The sequence below is a fragment of the Phoca vitulina genome, unplaced genomic scaffold, assembly GCF_004348235.1.
Source record: "Phoca vitulina isolate PV1807 unplaced genomic scaffold, GSC_HSeal_1.0 scaffold8, whole genome shotgun sequence".
Taxonomy (NCBI): domain Eukaryota; kingdom Metazoa; phylum Chordata; class Mammalia; order Carnivora; family Phocidae; genus Phoca; species Phoca vitulina.
Window position 1 is genome coordinate 69,960,724 of NW_022589711.1, and position 15,971 is coordinate 69,976,694.

At 41.0% G+C, this 15,971-nt stretch overlaps 1 protein-coding gene across 4 annotated transcripts in view; it reads left to right on the forward strand.

Annotated features, from left to right (window-relative positions):
* PLD1 (phospholipase D1) overlaps positions 1-13,720 on the forward strand; it is a 188,820-nt gene extending 175,100 nt beyond the window's left edge. For all 4 annotated transcript variants that reach the window (XM_032407210.1, XM_032407211.1, XM_032407208.1 and 1 more), the window contains 2 exons: positions 9,034-9,151; positions 10,769-13,720. In XM_032407210.1, the coding sequence (XP_032263101.1) occupies positions 9,034-9,151; positions 10,769-10,993 (343 nt within the window). In that variant the 3' untranslated portion in view covers positions 10,994-13,720. The remainder of the gene's footprint in view (positions 1-9,033; positions 9,152-10,768) is intronic.
* Positions 13,721-15,971: the final 2,251 nt, after the last annotated feature.

Here is a 15,971-nt window from a genome sequence, read left to right on the forward strand (position 1 = left end):
GCAAATCACCAGTAGTGCAAAATGACTTTCCGTGGGGCATATTTTCTATTTTAATCATTTTTATTATTTTTATGTGTAATCAAGAAAAATAGCATTTTAAATTTACTCATTGATTTAGGGCCAGGCCAGGTCAACCCCGCTAGTGTCTGTGTTTTTAAGATTTTATTGATTTTAAAGAGAGAGTGAGTGGGGGGAGGGACAGAGGGAGCAGGAGAGAGAAAATCTCAAGCAGACTCCATGCTGGGTGTGGAGCCTGACTGGGGGCTCAATCCCACGACCCCAAGATCACAACCTGAGCCAAAACCAAGAGTTGGGCACTTAACCAACTGAGCCACTCAGTCACCCCTATTTAAGTTTTTTAAAGTGAGTCCATTTTTTAAAATTATAGTCCCAATAATACAGGGATGTAAGAGAAGGTATTAAAGGAGGGTGCCAATGACTGCTGATGGTGAAGTTTGGAAACTTCAGCCCCAGACACAAAAGATTCTTGATCTTCTCCAAGAAGATGTGAGTTCTACACTGATCTCTGCTCAAGCTGAGAGAACACTGGGTGGAGCAGCAAGGGCTGGGGGGGCCCTAAATGAGTCCTTCATTCCCTTAATGTTTCTGAGAACTTTCCGGGGCTGGGCTCTAACTGGCCCCACCCCAGGCCCTGTAATCTAGTCTCGGTGGTCAGAGTGATCCTTCTAGAATCTAGCCCCGATCCTGTCACTTTGCTCATGGTGCATGGAAGACCCCGAGCACTGTCCTACGCCTCGGCCTTCGCAGTGAGCCCCCCAGTCCATGATTCTAGAGCTGCATCCTTCAGGGATGGGTTTTCCCTGTGGCCTCCACAGTGAGATGCAACAATCGGTCCTGACGACGCTTTAAGCTATTTGGGGAAAGGTGAAGCAGCACAAAATGCTTCACAGCACCGTTGTTTTAACCCTGTTGGTGTGAATGGTAGAGCTTGGACATGGGTTCACTGGCAGGTAGGCGCCTCGTGGGTACTCCACTCCCTGCAAATGCTGGCCGCCATTTCCCTCCTATCTAGCCGCCCAGGCTCCAGCTTTTGAGAAGCAAGATAAGCTTCAGTTCCTTCCATTCCAGAGAGGGGTCATTCTGCTCTCTCTGCCCCAGGAGCTCGGCAAGTCCATCCTTCAAAACCTGACTGTCAGTACTTCCTCACGGTTCTTATGGCTGTATTTATTGCCGTCGTTACTAATTGTTTTGCCAGTAAGACTTTTTTTTCCAAACCATTGATATTTCAATTAGCTTCTAGTGTTAATTTGTTTTGTTTAGTGGGGAAGAGATTAAAATTAGTACCCTGTTAATCAGCCCACTGATTGCCTACTGCAGCATCTATGAGGAAGCAAATATTTCTTTGTGTAAACCAGTCTTTTCGGTTTCGTGAGAACTTAAGTATTCTCTTTAAAGCAGTGAGCTTTTTTTTTTAAAGATTTTATTTATTCATTTGTTAGAGCACAAGCAGGGGGAACAGCAGGCAGAGGGAGAAGCAGGCTCCCCGCTGAGCAAGGAGCCCAATGTGGGGCTCGATCCCAGAACCCTGGGATCATGACCTGAGCTGAAGGCAGATGCTTAACCGACTGAGCCACCCAGGTGTCCCAAAAGAGGGTAGTCTTTACTGCATCAAATTTCCCAAACCAAAGCCTTTGAAGCGCCTTGTCGTGATACTTGCAAACTGTTTCTTTGCAAATTTTTAATTGGTCTCTGCAATAGGCTAGGTCCTTATTTTCCCTTTGGCTGTAATCTGGAGTTCACCAACATTACTTGCATGAACTTAGAACTACTTCCCGCTTATACTTAAATGGGAAGAATCCTGGACTCGATGGACAGGGCAGCCTGAAGCTATCGGAGGGCTCGAGAGGTAAGGGTCTCCTGCCTCCTGCGCACTCAGGTGACAATCCATAGAAGGGCACCAGGCCCAGGAAGAGTCATCAGAACCTTCCAGATGGAGGCTCAGGGTCTGCTGGGTGGTCAAGCTGGAGAGGGCGCTTGGAGAGATCATCAGCCATGTGATGGAAAGAGCTGATCTGAGAGGATAAAACTGACATGAAGTAAAAAGCAGGGAGTAAAAACAAGAAAAACCCACAGCCTGACAGGTGAGTCCCTGTTTCTAACTGAGACCTTCTGCGGTACAGCTACCCAGACCCGCAGATTCCTCCCTTTTCCTCAAGTTATTTAAGCTGCCATTTGTAGACGACAGTCTTAAAAGCACTGCTGAAATAAGTGGTGTGAAAGGCTCTGGGACAGTTGTGAGAGGAGACAGGACCAGGGCAGAGCCAGAATCGGGAGAAGCCCAGCTCCAGCTGACAGCAATGCCACCTTAAGATCAGGGCGGCCTTGCCTGAGTAACATTTAAAAATTTTAAATTATTTACCCTGCTTCCTAATATTACTCAGCCATTCTGTCAGATTAGGCAGGGTCAATGTGAAATCAATGAAATAGTAATGATCTTTGAAAACTGTAAGACCGAGGTTAAACTAAATCAAATCTCAATAAACAGCATATTATAACAGGGGCGCCAGGCTGGCTCAGTCAGTAGAGCAGGCCACTCTTGTTCTCAGGGTCATGAGTTCAAGCCCCACACTGGGCATGGAGCCTACTTAAAAAACAAAACAAAACAAAACAAAACAATCCACATTATGACACCAGTGTCCATGTTTGTCTTTAATATGGGTGGGTTTTTAAAACGGGGAAGATGTAGGGCAATGTGAATAACAAAGTAAGTCCAGCTCTGCTTTCATCTTTCTGTTCAGTTTCTACAATGGGTGGATCCACTAGAATTTCTTCACCAATTTGCTTTGTTGCCAACACCTCGGATGTTCGGTCCTTCGTATTTAATGAGGAACCCTTTGCTGGGTGGCACGGCTTTCACTGCTACTGGAGTTGCTAGGTTTGAGTTGTATTTTGATAAAATCTGGAGAATATCTTCTGGAATGGTAGTCAGTTCTGGAGGTGTAGATGTTCTCAACAGATTCTCATAAGAAGAAATTACAGGAGAAGAGGGATCCGCAAAACTCTCAAAACACCTGTCTGAATTTAAAACTAATGATGTACAGTCTTTCATTTCTAAATCATTTGACGAACTATTTGTTTTTGATAATGGATAATTTGTGGACCCCAAAGCTATACTGTTCTTTGTAGAAGGAATTTCCAAACCAGGAGTGCAGAATGTAGGTGCCAAGGGAGAATCCGTATAGTCGGCACCATTTTTGTTCAACTGCTGGAGGCCAGGAGTGGCAAAGAAATGATCACTGGTCATTGGTTCTGGTTCTGTGGCCTCTTCACATTTATTCTCCTTCATATTTTTAAGTCCCATTGTGTAATCTTCATTTAAACACGCAGTACAGTCAGAGATGTCCTTTATAACTTTCTAAATATATAATAATGATAAAGGTGTAGGTGGTTCTGATTACAGCCTATTTTTGTGGTAGAAAATTTGGCAAATACAGTTAAGCAATAAGAAAATTAAATTCATCTGTAATCCCACTGCCCAGAGCTAGCAGCTTTAACATTTGCTGTCTATCATTCCCCTTTGGTCAGTACATATATATTACTATACTGTATTTCTTTTTTAAAACATAATTAGGAGCTTGCAGTCCTAGGAAGTTCTTTATTATTTAAATAATGTTACATAGTTTTGTGTCATTAAGTATTCTTCTATAACATTTAATGGCTGCATTGTATTACATCATGTGAGTATGCTATAACTCCTTTAACTAATACCTCACTGATAGTCAGGTTTTTCATGGATATAAAAAAGTGGATATGGGGATGCCTGGCTGGCTCAGCCAGTGGAGCAGACTCTTGATCTTGGGGTTGAGAGTTCAAGCCCCATGTTGGCTGTAGAGATTACTTAAAAATAAAATCTTTAAAATAAATAAGTTGATATATTTGTAGATAGCATCTTATTTACCTTCTTAATTGTTTCCTTAGCTAAATCCTAACTATGGAATTTCTAATCCAAGGCAGTGTGCTGCTTCCTTTACCCTCTGACTTCTTGCTGTCTTGCTAGTAGTGCTTTCAAGGGCTTATTCCTCCTGTCTTTACCAGCACTGAGTTCTATTATTTTATTTAATCTTTGCCAATTTGTTGGATTTCTAATGGAATTTCATTAATTTGCATTTTTGAGGGTTCAAAAAAATGTGTTCGTTAGCCATATTGTTCTTGTAATTGTTCTTTTAGAAATTACCTGGCCTGTTCATGTCTTTTGTCCATTTTGTTGGAATGTTTCCCTTTCTTTGAATGATTTATAAGTAATTTAAGTATCTACGAGGCTAATTCTTTTGTCACACTGGTTCCAAATGTGATTTGTCAATTGCCTTTGAATCATATTTAGAGTGTTTGGGGGAAACTCAAAATCTTATTAATCAAATCTATCCAGGTTTTTTGCCTCCTTTTCTTGCATGCTTAGTATAGTTTCCCCAACCCAAGATCAAATACTGTATTTTCTTCTAGTACTTATTTGATACTGCTTTTTACATTTAACATCTGCAATTTATTTTAATGTAAGAAATGAGGTGTAGGGACTCTAACATTCCCCCTCCCCCACACAGCCTACCAGTTGATCCAGAACTGAATGATGTGCAGTACTCTTTGCTTAACATGCAATGCCTCCTTATGATACACCGCATTGCTATATATCCTCACTCATCTCTAGTCTCTCCATCAGGTGTATTATAATCTGCTTACTTGCATCCCAGTGTGACACCGCTTTAATCCTTGTGTCTGTGTGCTTTATTTACTGCTTCTTGCCACCCCACTTCCCAAATCAATATTCTTTGGCAGAATAATCTTGGCTACTCTTAAACATTCACTCTTCCACATGAACTTTAGAATTATTTATTCATGTTCTCCTTTTTTTTTTTGTTATTGTTGTTGAAATTACAGTAGATTTGTAGATTAATATAAAAAGAATTAACATATCTATAATGTTGAGTCATCCTCTTGAACAAAGCATAGGCTTCAATGTATTCAAATTCTTTTTGAATTTTTCTTTAATAAAGCTCTAGGGTTTTCATTAATGTGGGCGTTGCTCTTCAGGAATCGTTAGAGTTTTATTTTAACTTTTTTATGCTGATCTTATACATTTCAGGCTAAGCATATTCTTAGGTGCTTTTATTTTACTGACAATTTTCAAACTTTCTTAAAGAGGCATTTGTTCGCGAACAATCATTTTTCATTTTGCCCCAATGGCAAACACAGCTAATATATTAAAAAGCGCCACAAAAAACCTCATGTTGATTTTATTAGGAAATGTTATCAAAGATAATATCGGGGCCTAGGATACAGCCATTTTCTCACTAGAAAAAAAAATGCAGCTTCAATCCATTTTCCATATGGGTTATTTTTGAATAGAAATAGAGAGACACATTTCAATGTGAAATCAATTCTAAATAGAGTCAACATCAGGATACTGCACTGAATGTCGCAACTATGTGTCGAACAGTTCATTATTAAGTCCTGGAAAATTATCCAACTGTACAGATCTAACCATCCCTCAGCAGAAACCATTATCCACCCAAGTAGAGCTCAGAATCATGTTAAGCAATAGACATGAGGAATGGAAAGACCAGGAACTATTTTCTGCAGTTTTTCTCCTGTTCCACCGATGCATAAACAATGAATGAGTAAATAATTCCCATTATACACACCTACATTAAATCAGATGAGTTTTCCCTCACCTTAGTCCCCAAAAGAAGATCCAGAGAATTTCATTTTACTCTGCATTTTAACATGAGAAAACTGACAGGGAAAGTAATTTATTACTAAAAATTACCTGTTGTAGACTTAACTTATAATTTGCTCCTAACTTATAATTTGGTGGACACATTGTGTCACCTCTTGTTTTTAAATTAAAAGCAAAGTTACAGAAGTGTTCTTTTTGCTAAGTTTTCAGCTGGTTAGACCTGATCCCCATCAAAGGTATTGTTTTAATTGATGTATTGTCATAACTTGCATGGTCCTTCAGATTTGCCGCAGATTTTGCATTAGGTCTTTTTTTCTTAAAGATTTTATTTATTTATTTGACAGAGAGAGAGACAGTGAGAGAGAGAACACAAGCAGGGGGAGTGGGAGACGGAGAAGCAGGCTCCCGCCGAGCAGGGAGCCCGATGCGGGGCTTGATCCCAGGACCCTGGGATCATGACCTGAGCCGAAGGCAGACGCATAACGACTGAGCCACCCAGGCGCCCCTGCATTAGGTCTTAATGAGCAGCCAGCATCTGTGTGCAAACACCATCCTTAAATCCATTTTAAAAGTTATTCTTCTGTAGTCTGAAGGAGACATTATTTGAAGTGGAAATAAAATTTTCAGGTTATAAAACTCTAAAAAATCCTAAGTGAGCCCATGGTGCCAAATCCACTCATTTTAAAGAATTTTTAGGTAGTGGGAAAAGTGCAGACTAAAACTAAAATGAGATGTCCTTTTATCCTTGTAAAAATGGCTGAGCTTTTTCAGGAATTAATCATGTTGGGGATGACTAGGGAGAACAGGCACGGTTACAGCGTCTGTGTTGGAACAGCCTTTCTTGAAGGAAATTTTAACTCTAAAATTTTTCCTGGTGAAAGAGTCCTGTAAATTCACAAAGTATTATGCATGATGAATAAATTATGTTCATTGTAAAATTGTTCAGAATAATGAAAAACTGGAAACCATCCAAGAGGTCATAATAAAATACTTGGTTAAAGAAATTTCACATGATGGGAAATTTTGCAACCATTAAGAACGATGACGTCAATCCACATTTATTTAAATACAGAGAGGGTAACAATAGAAGGACCTCCACACTCTTGAATCCAGTGGTCCCTTCTCATCTGAATTTGACACAGTTCTCCTTGGTGAACTTCGCGTGGTTCCAGGATACAACACCCTTGCTTTTCTCCACGTTCGATGGCTATTCCTCTTCTTCCTTCCCACTGAGGCACATCGGGTCCTCTTCTCTGTCTAAACTCACTCCTTTGGTACACCAGTTAAAGTCCCATGGCTTTATGAATATATATATATACACACACACACACACACACACACAATTCTCAAATTTATACTCCAGCCAGGCCCCCTCTCCTCAACTCCAGATTCATTTCTCCAGCTGCCTACTTTGCATTACCCTGTGAATGTTTAATGAAAGTCTCAATAGGTTCAACACTGAATTTCTGGTCTTCTTGACACAAACTGGCTCTACCAACAGAATTCCCCATGTCACCCAATGGCACCCATATTCTTCTAGTTGCTCACTCCAAAACCCCTGTTGTCATCCTTGATGCCTCACTTCTTCTCACATCGTACACCTACTCTGTCAGTACAACCTGTTGGCTCCACCTTCCCCTCCACTGCCCAAGCCATCATCATCTCTCACTCACGTTACTGCAGGAGCTCCTGAGTGGTCTCCCTGTTACAGCCCTTGCCCCACACATTCTGTTCTCAGTACAGTCGCCGTATTTTCCTATGTAAGTCAGCTCCTATCACTTGTCTGCTCCAGTGTCTGCAATATGTCCCAGTTTCACTTAGCATAAAAGCCAAAGTCCTTCTAAGACCGATTTCCTCACTTCTGCCTTCAGTGTAACATAAACCTTTTTGATCTTCTTTGAACCTATCAGGCATGTGAGAAAGGGCTTTAGACTCCATTTGAAATCTAGCTTTGTTAGTAGTGTGTCTCCAAATTTTAGCTTCCCATCTGCAAAATGGGAATCGTGTGCCATGTACCTCACAGGATTGAGGTTGAAATGTTTTTTATTTAACTCCAAGGCCTTCTGTAAGTACAAGGGTTTTTATCGTATATGACCTCTAAAACTTACCTTGCTTTGCTTAAGAATTTCTTGTTGTTTCCAGTCTGCTGTTTGTATATGATGTCAGACAACATCTAGTATGTGGCTTCTTTTTTGCCAGGCACTCTGGGGATATGAGAGTAGCCAGGTCATGTTCTCTTGAAGAATTAACCTGCTAGATGGGGGCCATAAGCCTGTTAAAAACAAAAAGTGAGTGAAGTATTGTAGATGTTCTGATAAAACAAAGCATATATGAAGTACAGAGGGGGAGCAAAAGAAGAATGTTCAAGTCTCACTACTCTCATCTCATACTTTTAGAGCGCACCCAGTATTTATCACAATACTTCATTCTTTTTGAGGATGGTTATTTATTCATTGTTGATCTTACCCATCAAATTTAATTACCCAAGGAAGCTCCATGTCTTTTGTATTCATTTCTGTACCCTAGAGTTTGACATAGTTCTTGGCCCAAGAGAAGGAAGGGAGGGAGGGAAGGTAAGAGGGAGGAAGAAAGGGAGAGAAATGGGGGAGAAGGAGGAGAAAGGGATATTTCATCCTGGTTGAGACCTTGAACAAGTTACTTAATCTCTCTGTGCCTTAGTTCCCTTATTTGTAAACTGGAGATAATAATAGTTGCTTCTTTATAAGATTGTTGAGGATTTACTGAGACAGTTCTTGGAAAGGACTTTGCCCATTTGCTGGCCCATGAGTTTTGTGTGTGTGTGTGTTTTTAAAGATTTATTTGAGAGAGAGAGCAGAAGGAGAGGCAAAGGGAGAGGGAGAGAAAGAATCCCCAAGGGGACTCTCCACTGAGCGTGGAGCCTGACACAGGGCTTAATCCCAGGACCCTGAGGTCATGACCTAAGCCAAAATCCAGAGTCAGATGCCCAACCGACTGAGTCACCCAGGCGCCCCCTGGCCCATGTTTTGAATGTAACCCTATCCTCCAAGGTTCTCACCCCTTAGGCCAAATTGCCAGGACTTTCTTGGAACTAAATTCAGGTCTTTCTGTCTATCCAATAGTTAAAACTTCCAAACATCGTAACAGCTTAGATTTGTTTTGTTTTGTTTTGTTTTGCAACTAAGGTTTTATACACACACAGTTTTAATGGCTTCCTCTGATTTTCTTAAAAAAAAAAAAAAGGACTTCTGTGGTTGGGTTACATGAATGGTAACATAATGAAGTACATTATCATTAGAAACAATGCCTGCAGCAAACTTCTTTATCTCAGTTACTCATTTGGGAGGGTATTTGTATTTCAGGGTTGTCCTTGGCTATCTTTCTGACCCAAGTGAAAACATTCAGGATCCAGTGAGTGACAAATTCTTCAAGGAGGTGTGGGTTGCAACGGCAGCTCGAAATGCTACAATTTATGATAAGGTGAGGTTTGCATATCACCCCCTACCTTTTTTAATTGAATCACATCACCAAAGCACACCATTATTACTGCATATTATTGGTACAGAGTATTCTTAATGAGTGTAAAAAACCAGTACACTTCCAAGTTGTAATAAAATACCTCTTTGTAGACATTAAAAAACAGAGTCAAAAAGTATCATGGATTATGGTTTAGCAGAGCCGTTAGTTGCATTCTGATCTCTCATCTGACTCTGGGATCCTATCATGAGCATCCTTAGAAGGTGATTACCCAGCCTTTGGATGTGTCTAGTGACAAAGAGAAAAGAGGCAGATGAGATCCAAAAATGAGTCAGACCTGGGTTCAACCCAGCTCACCCAGTTGCTGGTGATAGAACTTTTTATGTAGTGATTTGACTTTCTGAGCCCTCCTCTCTTCTCCTATAAACTGGGAGGAATATTCACTGGGGTAGTTATGAAAATAAAGAATAGTCTTTTAAGTGTATTTAACACATAGCATAGTAAATGCCGTCCATCCTTATGATGGAACTTACTAATAATGAAACACGTCCTTTGTTGGGCAGCTCTAATTTTGGAAACGTGTTTTAAAACCAGCTCCATATGTTAGGGAGGCCAAATGTATCTTTTGGTAAGTTCTATCCATGGGTTATAATAAAGAATGCACCAGAGTTAAGAGTTGTCCGACAGGGGAACAAGTTACTTCATGAAGTAGCCAGCTTTCTGTCATAGAAAATCTTCAAGCTGAGATCTGCTGACCATCTATCAGAAATTGGGTAAGAGTGTGTTGGTGTTCTTCATGACTGCTGGAGTGCCTTCCAGCCCGGAGAATTCATCATTCCTAATGAAACATGACAGTCGACATAGCCTTATTTTATACTGAGGACTCAAGGCCACGACCAAATAGGTCATATGCATGGAGTCTTTTAAAATGTAATTTTAAAAATGCAGTGCACAGCCTTTTTTGGATCCTCATGGAGGCGGGGTAGATAGCAGCTATAAAAAACATTTTGGGAACATAGGATAAATCCAAATATGGACCATTATCGTAAATGATTTGGAATGGATTTTCTGAGGTGTGAGAATGCTATCGTGGTTATATGGGCACATCCGTATTCTTAATACGTGCTGAAGTATTTAGGAGGGCAATATTCTGCTATGAGAAGCTCATTTTCAGTTAGCAAAATAAGTGTACAACTGATAACTTTAAGTAAAGGTACAGATACGAACATTTTTGAAAATGAAAAGTTAGAGACAATATAATCTGCAATTTTCCTCTTAGACCAGAACCTCCAGTGAAATTCGGGGAATTATAATCCAAAATCCTAACCTGAATGTGGACTAACATCGGTGGAATTCCCATACCACTAGCTTGACTTTATCCTGAAGTCAATGACTCGTGTAGATCAGATAGAAGGATCTATGATTTTTTTTTTTTTTTTTGATGGAAGCAAATCTAGTCATCTCTTGGTAGCAAATAAGAGAAACAACTCTTCAATCAGGTCTGTGCTGTGGCATAAAACTAGCAAAGATTTTGTCTGTCAGAATGCATATTTTCCGTAAAGGGGATATCTTTTCTTTTAAACTTATGACCTAGTTTCTTCCTATTTGTGTTTTAATCAGGTGTTCCGGTGCCTTCCCAATGATGAAGTACACAATTTAATTCAATTGAGAGACTTTATAACCAAGCCCATCTTAGCAAGGGAAGATCCTATTAGAGCTGAGGAAGAACTGAAGAAGATCCGTGGGTTCTTAGTGCAGTTCCCCTTTTATTTCCTGTCTGAAGAAAGCCTACTGCCTTCCGTTGGAACCAAAGAAGCCATAGTGCCCACAGAGGTTTGGACTTAAGGGTGATATTCATTTGCAGCTCCAAGGACTTCCACCTTGAAAAGTACGCTGTGCACAGTGACTTTAGCGAGATCCTCACAGCTGCAGGCAGCCCTGATGCATGCTGGGATCCACCCCAGGGACCCTCTGGATTGGCTGGGCAGGGCTGCAGTCCTGATAGAAGGACACTGAACATCAGGTGGGCTTTCTAACTCCTCCTGCTTATCCTTGTGAAAAAGGGACTGTCTTCTTATTGGTAGCTATATGCTCAACAACAAATTCCATGGTATACACCAAAATGCATTTCCTTTGCTAACAAGAATTTACCTGTGCCTCGGATCTAGGTTGCCAGAAATTGTCGAACCCTCCTTATTTTTCTCTGACCCTCATTAATGCAGCTGATGACTGCTGGACCTGCCCTCACTTCATAGTACATACAGACACGGTTTGAGACATTGTTTATTCCTAGAAGATGTCGTGATGCTGCTCCCAGGTGCTTCAGGGTGGCAGGGAGATGCCCCTGCCCATCTGGTCCTGATGTAGGAGTGTTCACCCAAGCAAGGATGTGGTCCTTATCCCTTTTCAGTGACTGAAAGGACAGGGTAGACGTTATGTACATAGCAGCCCAAGTTGGGTGCTTCTGATAACGTCGAGACTATAGATCTTAACACCACAGAGCAATAGGAAGGAAGTAAATTTGGTTATTGAGGCAGAGATTTTACTTTGCCTCCGAAGGCAATGACAAGATATGGTCTTTTGATAGGGCCCACCTGATCAAATTTGAAAACACGTGTAAGATATTTCATTACACAGCAGCTGATAAAACTGAGAGCACGCAGCCTTTGGAAGCCTCCAAGGTGGCCATGGGGATCTGATCCAGACAAGAAAAGAAGATTCCTTATAGTCCTGGAAAATTTCCTATCACCCTTAGCTGCTGGATTGAATGAAATTTGAGTTTCTCCATTTGAAAAATCAAACCAGTGAATGAAATTTGTCTTTCAAGAGAACCGGAGGCTTCATAACTCCTACCAAATTAATAAGTAGAAGCCTGACCTTATTTGACATTCAGCTCTCAGCTATGTTACCTTCTTTAAGAAAAATTAATTGATTGCAATATACTTGCTACTTAACTTGTACTATTAAATATGCCTTAACATTCCACAAGCCTTCCAAAGAGGTTAGGATCTTCATTAATTCACATTGTCCTAGTCTATGAATTGTCCTGGAAACCCATGTTTCCTTTGTGAATAGTAGTATTCCCTTTGGTACACCCCAGCTCTAATGTTACTAAGCAGAACTATTCTTCCAGCCTGAAGAGCTGATGTGGGTTCCCAAAAGGCCTGTACCCATAAAACATGATGTAGGTGCATTGATCACACATGTATGGATTATCGGGACAGAATCTCATTGGAGTCGTTCTTCAGAAGAAGCAAGGACCTAATCCTTGTTTTCATGGAGCTAGGAAGAGGTTAAACAGGAGTATAAAGTCAATAATCTGGGTGAGTAGGAAAGAGTGTCACACTCAGGAGAGGATGTCACAGCTAGAGAACATTTCACGAATGAGGTGGGACTATGCTTTATGAATAAAGAATTTCTCGGATGGCTGAAGATGGTAAAATGACTTCATTCTATAGCAGCTGTAAGTAAGACATTTGCTATTTCTGAAGTTTAGATTGGCATTTAGAGAGTTGAGTGGGTGTGGAATACCTAAGGATTTCTTATGGTTTACTTTTACATGTTTTTTCAACTGTAGAGCAGTCAATGCACTGGCTTTTGATTTTGTGCAAAATGCTCTCCTAACACCATGAAAAAGAAAAGCCTAAAAGGTCCCCTTCTCATAAAAAACAAGTCACTTAATCCAGCCTCTCCTCAGAAACTGAGGCCCAGGTTGGTTGAAGGACTCACTTGAGTTCACCCATCTAAGAGATGGTGGAGGCAGGACCAGTGAAATTGCTGTGGTTCATTCGTGGCCTCTCCCTTGACGTGGTCATTGTCCGCAAGTGAGGAGAGGCAGTAAACAGATTTCAGACAGGATACCTCTAAGCCGTTTTGAACACCGTGATATCGTGTACTTAAGGGTTCATCTGTCTCCCCCTGCTTGAATGTAAGCTCCACGGGGCAGGGACTTTGCTGTGTTTTGTTCATAGTGTATCCTCTGAGCCTGGAACAGTGCTGGCACAGTGGAGGTGCTCAGTAACTGCTTGGTGGGTGAATAAACGAGGTGGAGGGGCGAGCTCATGAAATGCCAAACTTACGGAATCTCAGGCAAGAAATCTTACTGTTGGTTTCTGGGGCCAGTTTCCTTTCTACTGCATCTTCTCAAAGGCAAGATATTGTTCTGCAAAGATGAGAGGCTACCAGCTTTACTTGGGTGGGTGGATTTTCTGGAAGATTCTGTGCAATAATTGCCTATCTGCAATAGCAGCTTCCGTAGGGCAGCATTCTGTGAAAGTCACAGGGGGTGTGGACACGAGGTGTACTGCGTGGCCTAATTAGCCATCATTCTGACACCACTACCACCTAATAATGGAAGTTCAAATAACTTATCTTTAACATTGCAATATCTGGTATCAACTTGAAAATGCAAAAGATTCAAAGCCTTGAAAAGCTGTAATGAATCTGCCCCACGTTTTAAATCGACTGTAATCTTCCGAAATGACTCTAAATGCTGTACCCCATAATCTGATTATCTCTGTAGTCATTTTTATTTTCAAGAAGGAAGAACTCTCTGGGGCGCCTGGGTGGCTCAGTTGGTTAAGCAACTGCCTTCGGCTCAGGTCATGATTCTGGAGTCCCGGGATCGAGTCCCACATCGGGCTCCCTGCTCAGCAGGGGGTCTGCTTCTCCCTCTGCCCCTTCCCCTCTCATGCTCTCTGTCTCCCATTCTCTCTCTCAGATAAATAAATAAAATCTTAAAAAAAAAAAAAAAAAAGAAGGAAGAACTCTGTAATTATACAAAATGGTAGAAGGTAGAATAGCCAATCAAACTGTTCAGATTGTCCAAGCTTAGACGCTGGAGGATGCTCAACATAGCAGATCTGGTGCAGGCGTTTGCTCTGTGCCAAGTGTCTGCTCGGTGACTCGCCCTTCCTTGGGAGGTTCTTCATTCTCACCTCTAAGGCATCACCTGTGCAGAGGCCTGGCGAGGCTGTCGTTAGGTAGTTGAGTGGCATATGGTAAAACAAAATACTGGCTTTCTTTTAGTAGCACCTTTGGAAGAAAATTTCATCTCTAGGTAGTCAACAACATGAGCAGTTCATCTCTTGTGTACTAACTTGGGAAATTGTAATGTACCGTGAATGATGTAAACAGCAGGTGGAGAAGCCTTTCTGCAGATGCCAGCCTGTGGGCAGAACAGATTTGTATAGTCCTCAAGAAGAACCTGCCCTTCTTCCTGCATCTCCTCACCCCTTATTCCTTCAGCCTCGGTCCCCAAGCAGAGCACCTCCTTCTTATGTAAACCATTTTAGAGGACAAGGAAAGGGTTTCTGAAAAAAAAAAAAAAAAACCAAACAACAACAAAAAAACCCAAAATGAGGCCTCTACAACAAATCTTCCATTTAACTTACCCTTTTAAGTGACTGACAAAATATTATTTTTTAATAGAGGTAATCGTCTTGTTACATCCCTGATCTGATATGGCACTTGAGAGTTTTCTGATGTCTGTCACCCTCTACAGCAGGGGCAAAGAGGATCCTTCATGTCTCCTCATCCCTCTCTACTCTCTCTTGTATAAAATGAGCAAATGCTAAAGGACTTTAAGTGTGCTTAGGAATACATTTTTATTTCCCTGGAAGATCCTCTGAGGCCAATTACTACTGGCAGTTTGGAGGTTTAAAATGGATGGGCCTTGAGAAATTCTTGAATCTAGAAATGCACTAGAAAAGGAATTCAGCAGCAGCTCTCAGAAAGTTGCAGGCGAAAAGTCAGTGAATTCGCATTATTCTTAGGGGGGTGGGCAGGTACTATAAAATGATTCCTAATGGCATTTAGTTCACATGTGAGATAGTGCCGACTTTGACTTGAGACTGGAAGCATTCATTAAAGGAACCGAATGTCTTATGACTTAATTTCTTATAGGTTATTTTTCCTTTATACTATTTTAAATTTTTAACTTACAAACCGTAGTCAAACATAAGGTAAATGAAAATTTGTCACGCTGATCATTTGGAAGTTGTAAAGTGAGAGACTAGGATGGCAATCCAACCAAAATGCAGGCTTACTTGCTCTTTCCCCAAGCTGCTATAATTGTTCAATTTATTCTTAATAAATGCACATAAGTGAATGTCACCCTACTTCTGCTTGACACAAAGAAATAGAACATCATGCCCTCCTAATGTAGATCTACTTGGATTCTTCTGGGCCAAAGGTACTGATACTCTCCTAAACCACTCTAAAACTTCATACCGAAGTATTGCAGTTGGAGCACGTCACTGACACAAAAAAACAAATACTTGGCAGTGAACATCCGTTCAGAATATTTTGGTATTCTGGACAGAACTCAGACTCCTAGCCTCACCTCTACTGCAGCACTTGGCACACCAAGGCTGGGCCTCCTGTTTTTGTAAATAAAGTTTTATTTAAACACAGCCATGTCCATTCATTTACATGCTTTGGTGACCAAATGATCTGCAAATTCTAAAATATTCACCATCTTTTAAGAAAAGCCTACTGGTCCGTCCTGTAGAGAGAGCAGAGAATGTCCAGACAGAGTACCTCCACCAAACAGAGTTGGATGAGTTCTGTTCTCTTCCCTAACAAGGTTTTCAAGTCTCCTTATCCCAGAGCCCAACATTCTACAATGGATTTATTCTAAGAACAAGGTCGAGTCCTTTCAGGAATAAAATCACATGGTTTTGGCTCTGGAAAGAGATGTTGTCAGCTAAAGCAGGCTTCTCCCGGCTGAGCACTCATAAGCATACATGGTTGACAATGTTTGTAACTAAAGTGTTAAAAAAAAAAAATGAGGATGGATAGGCTGAAGGGTTTGTATTCAGAA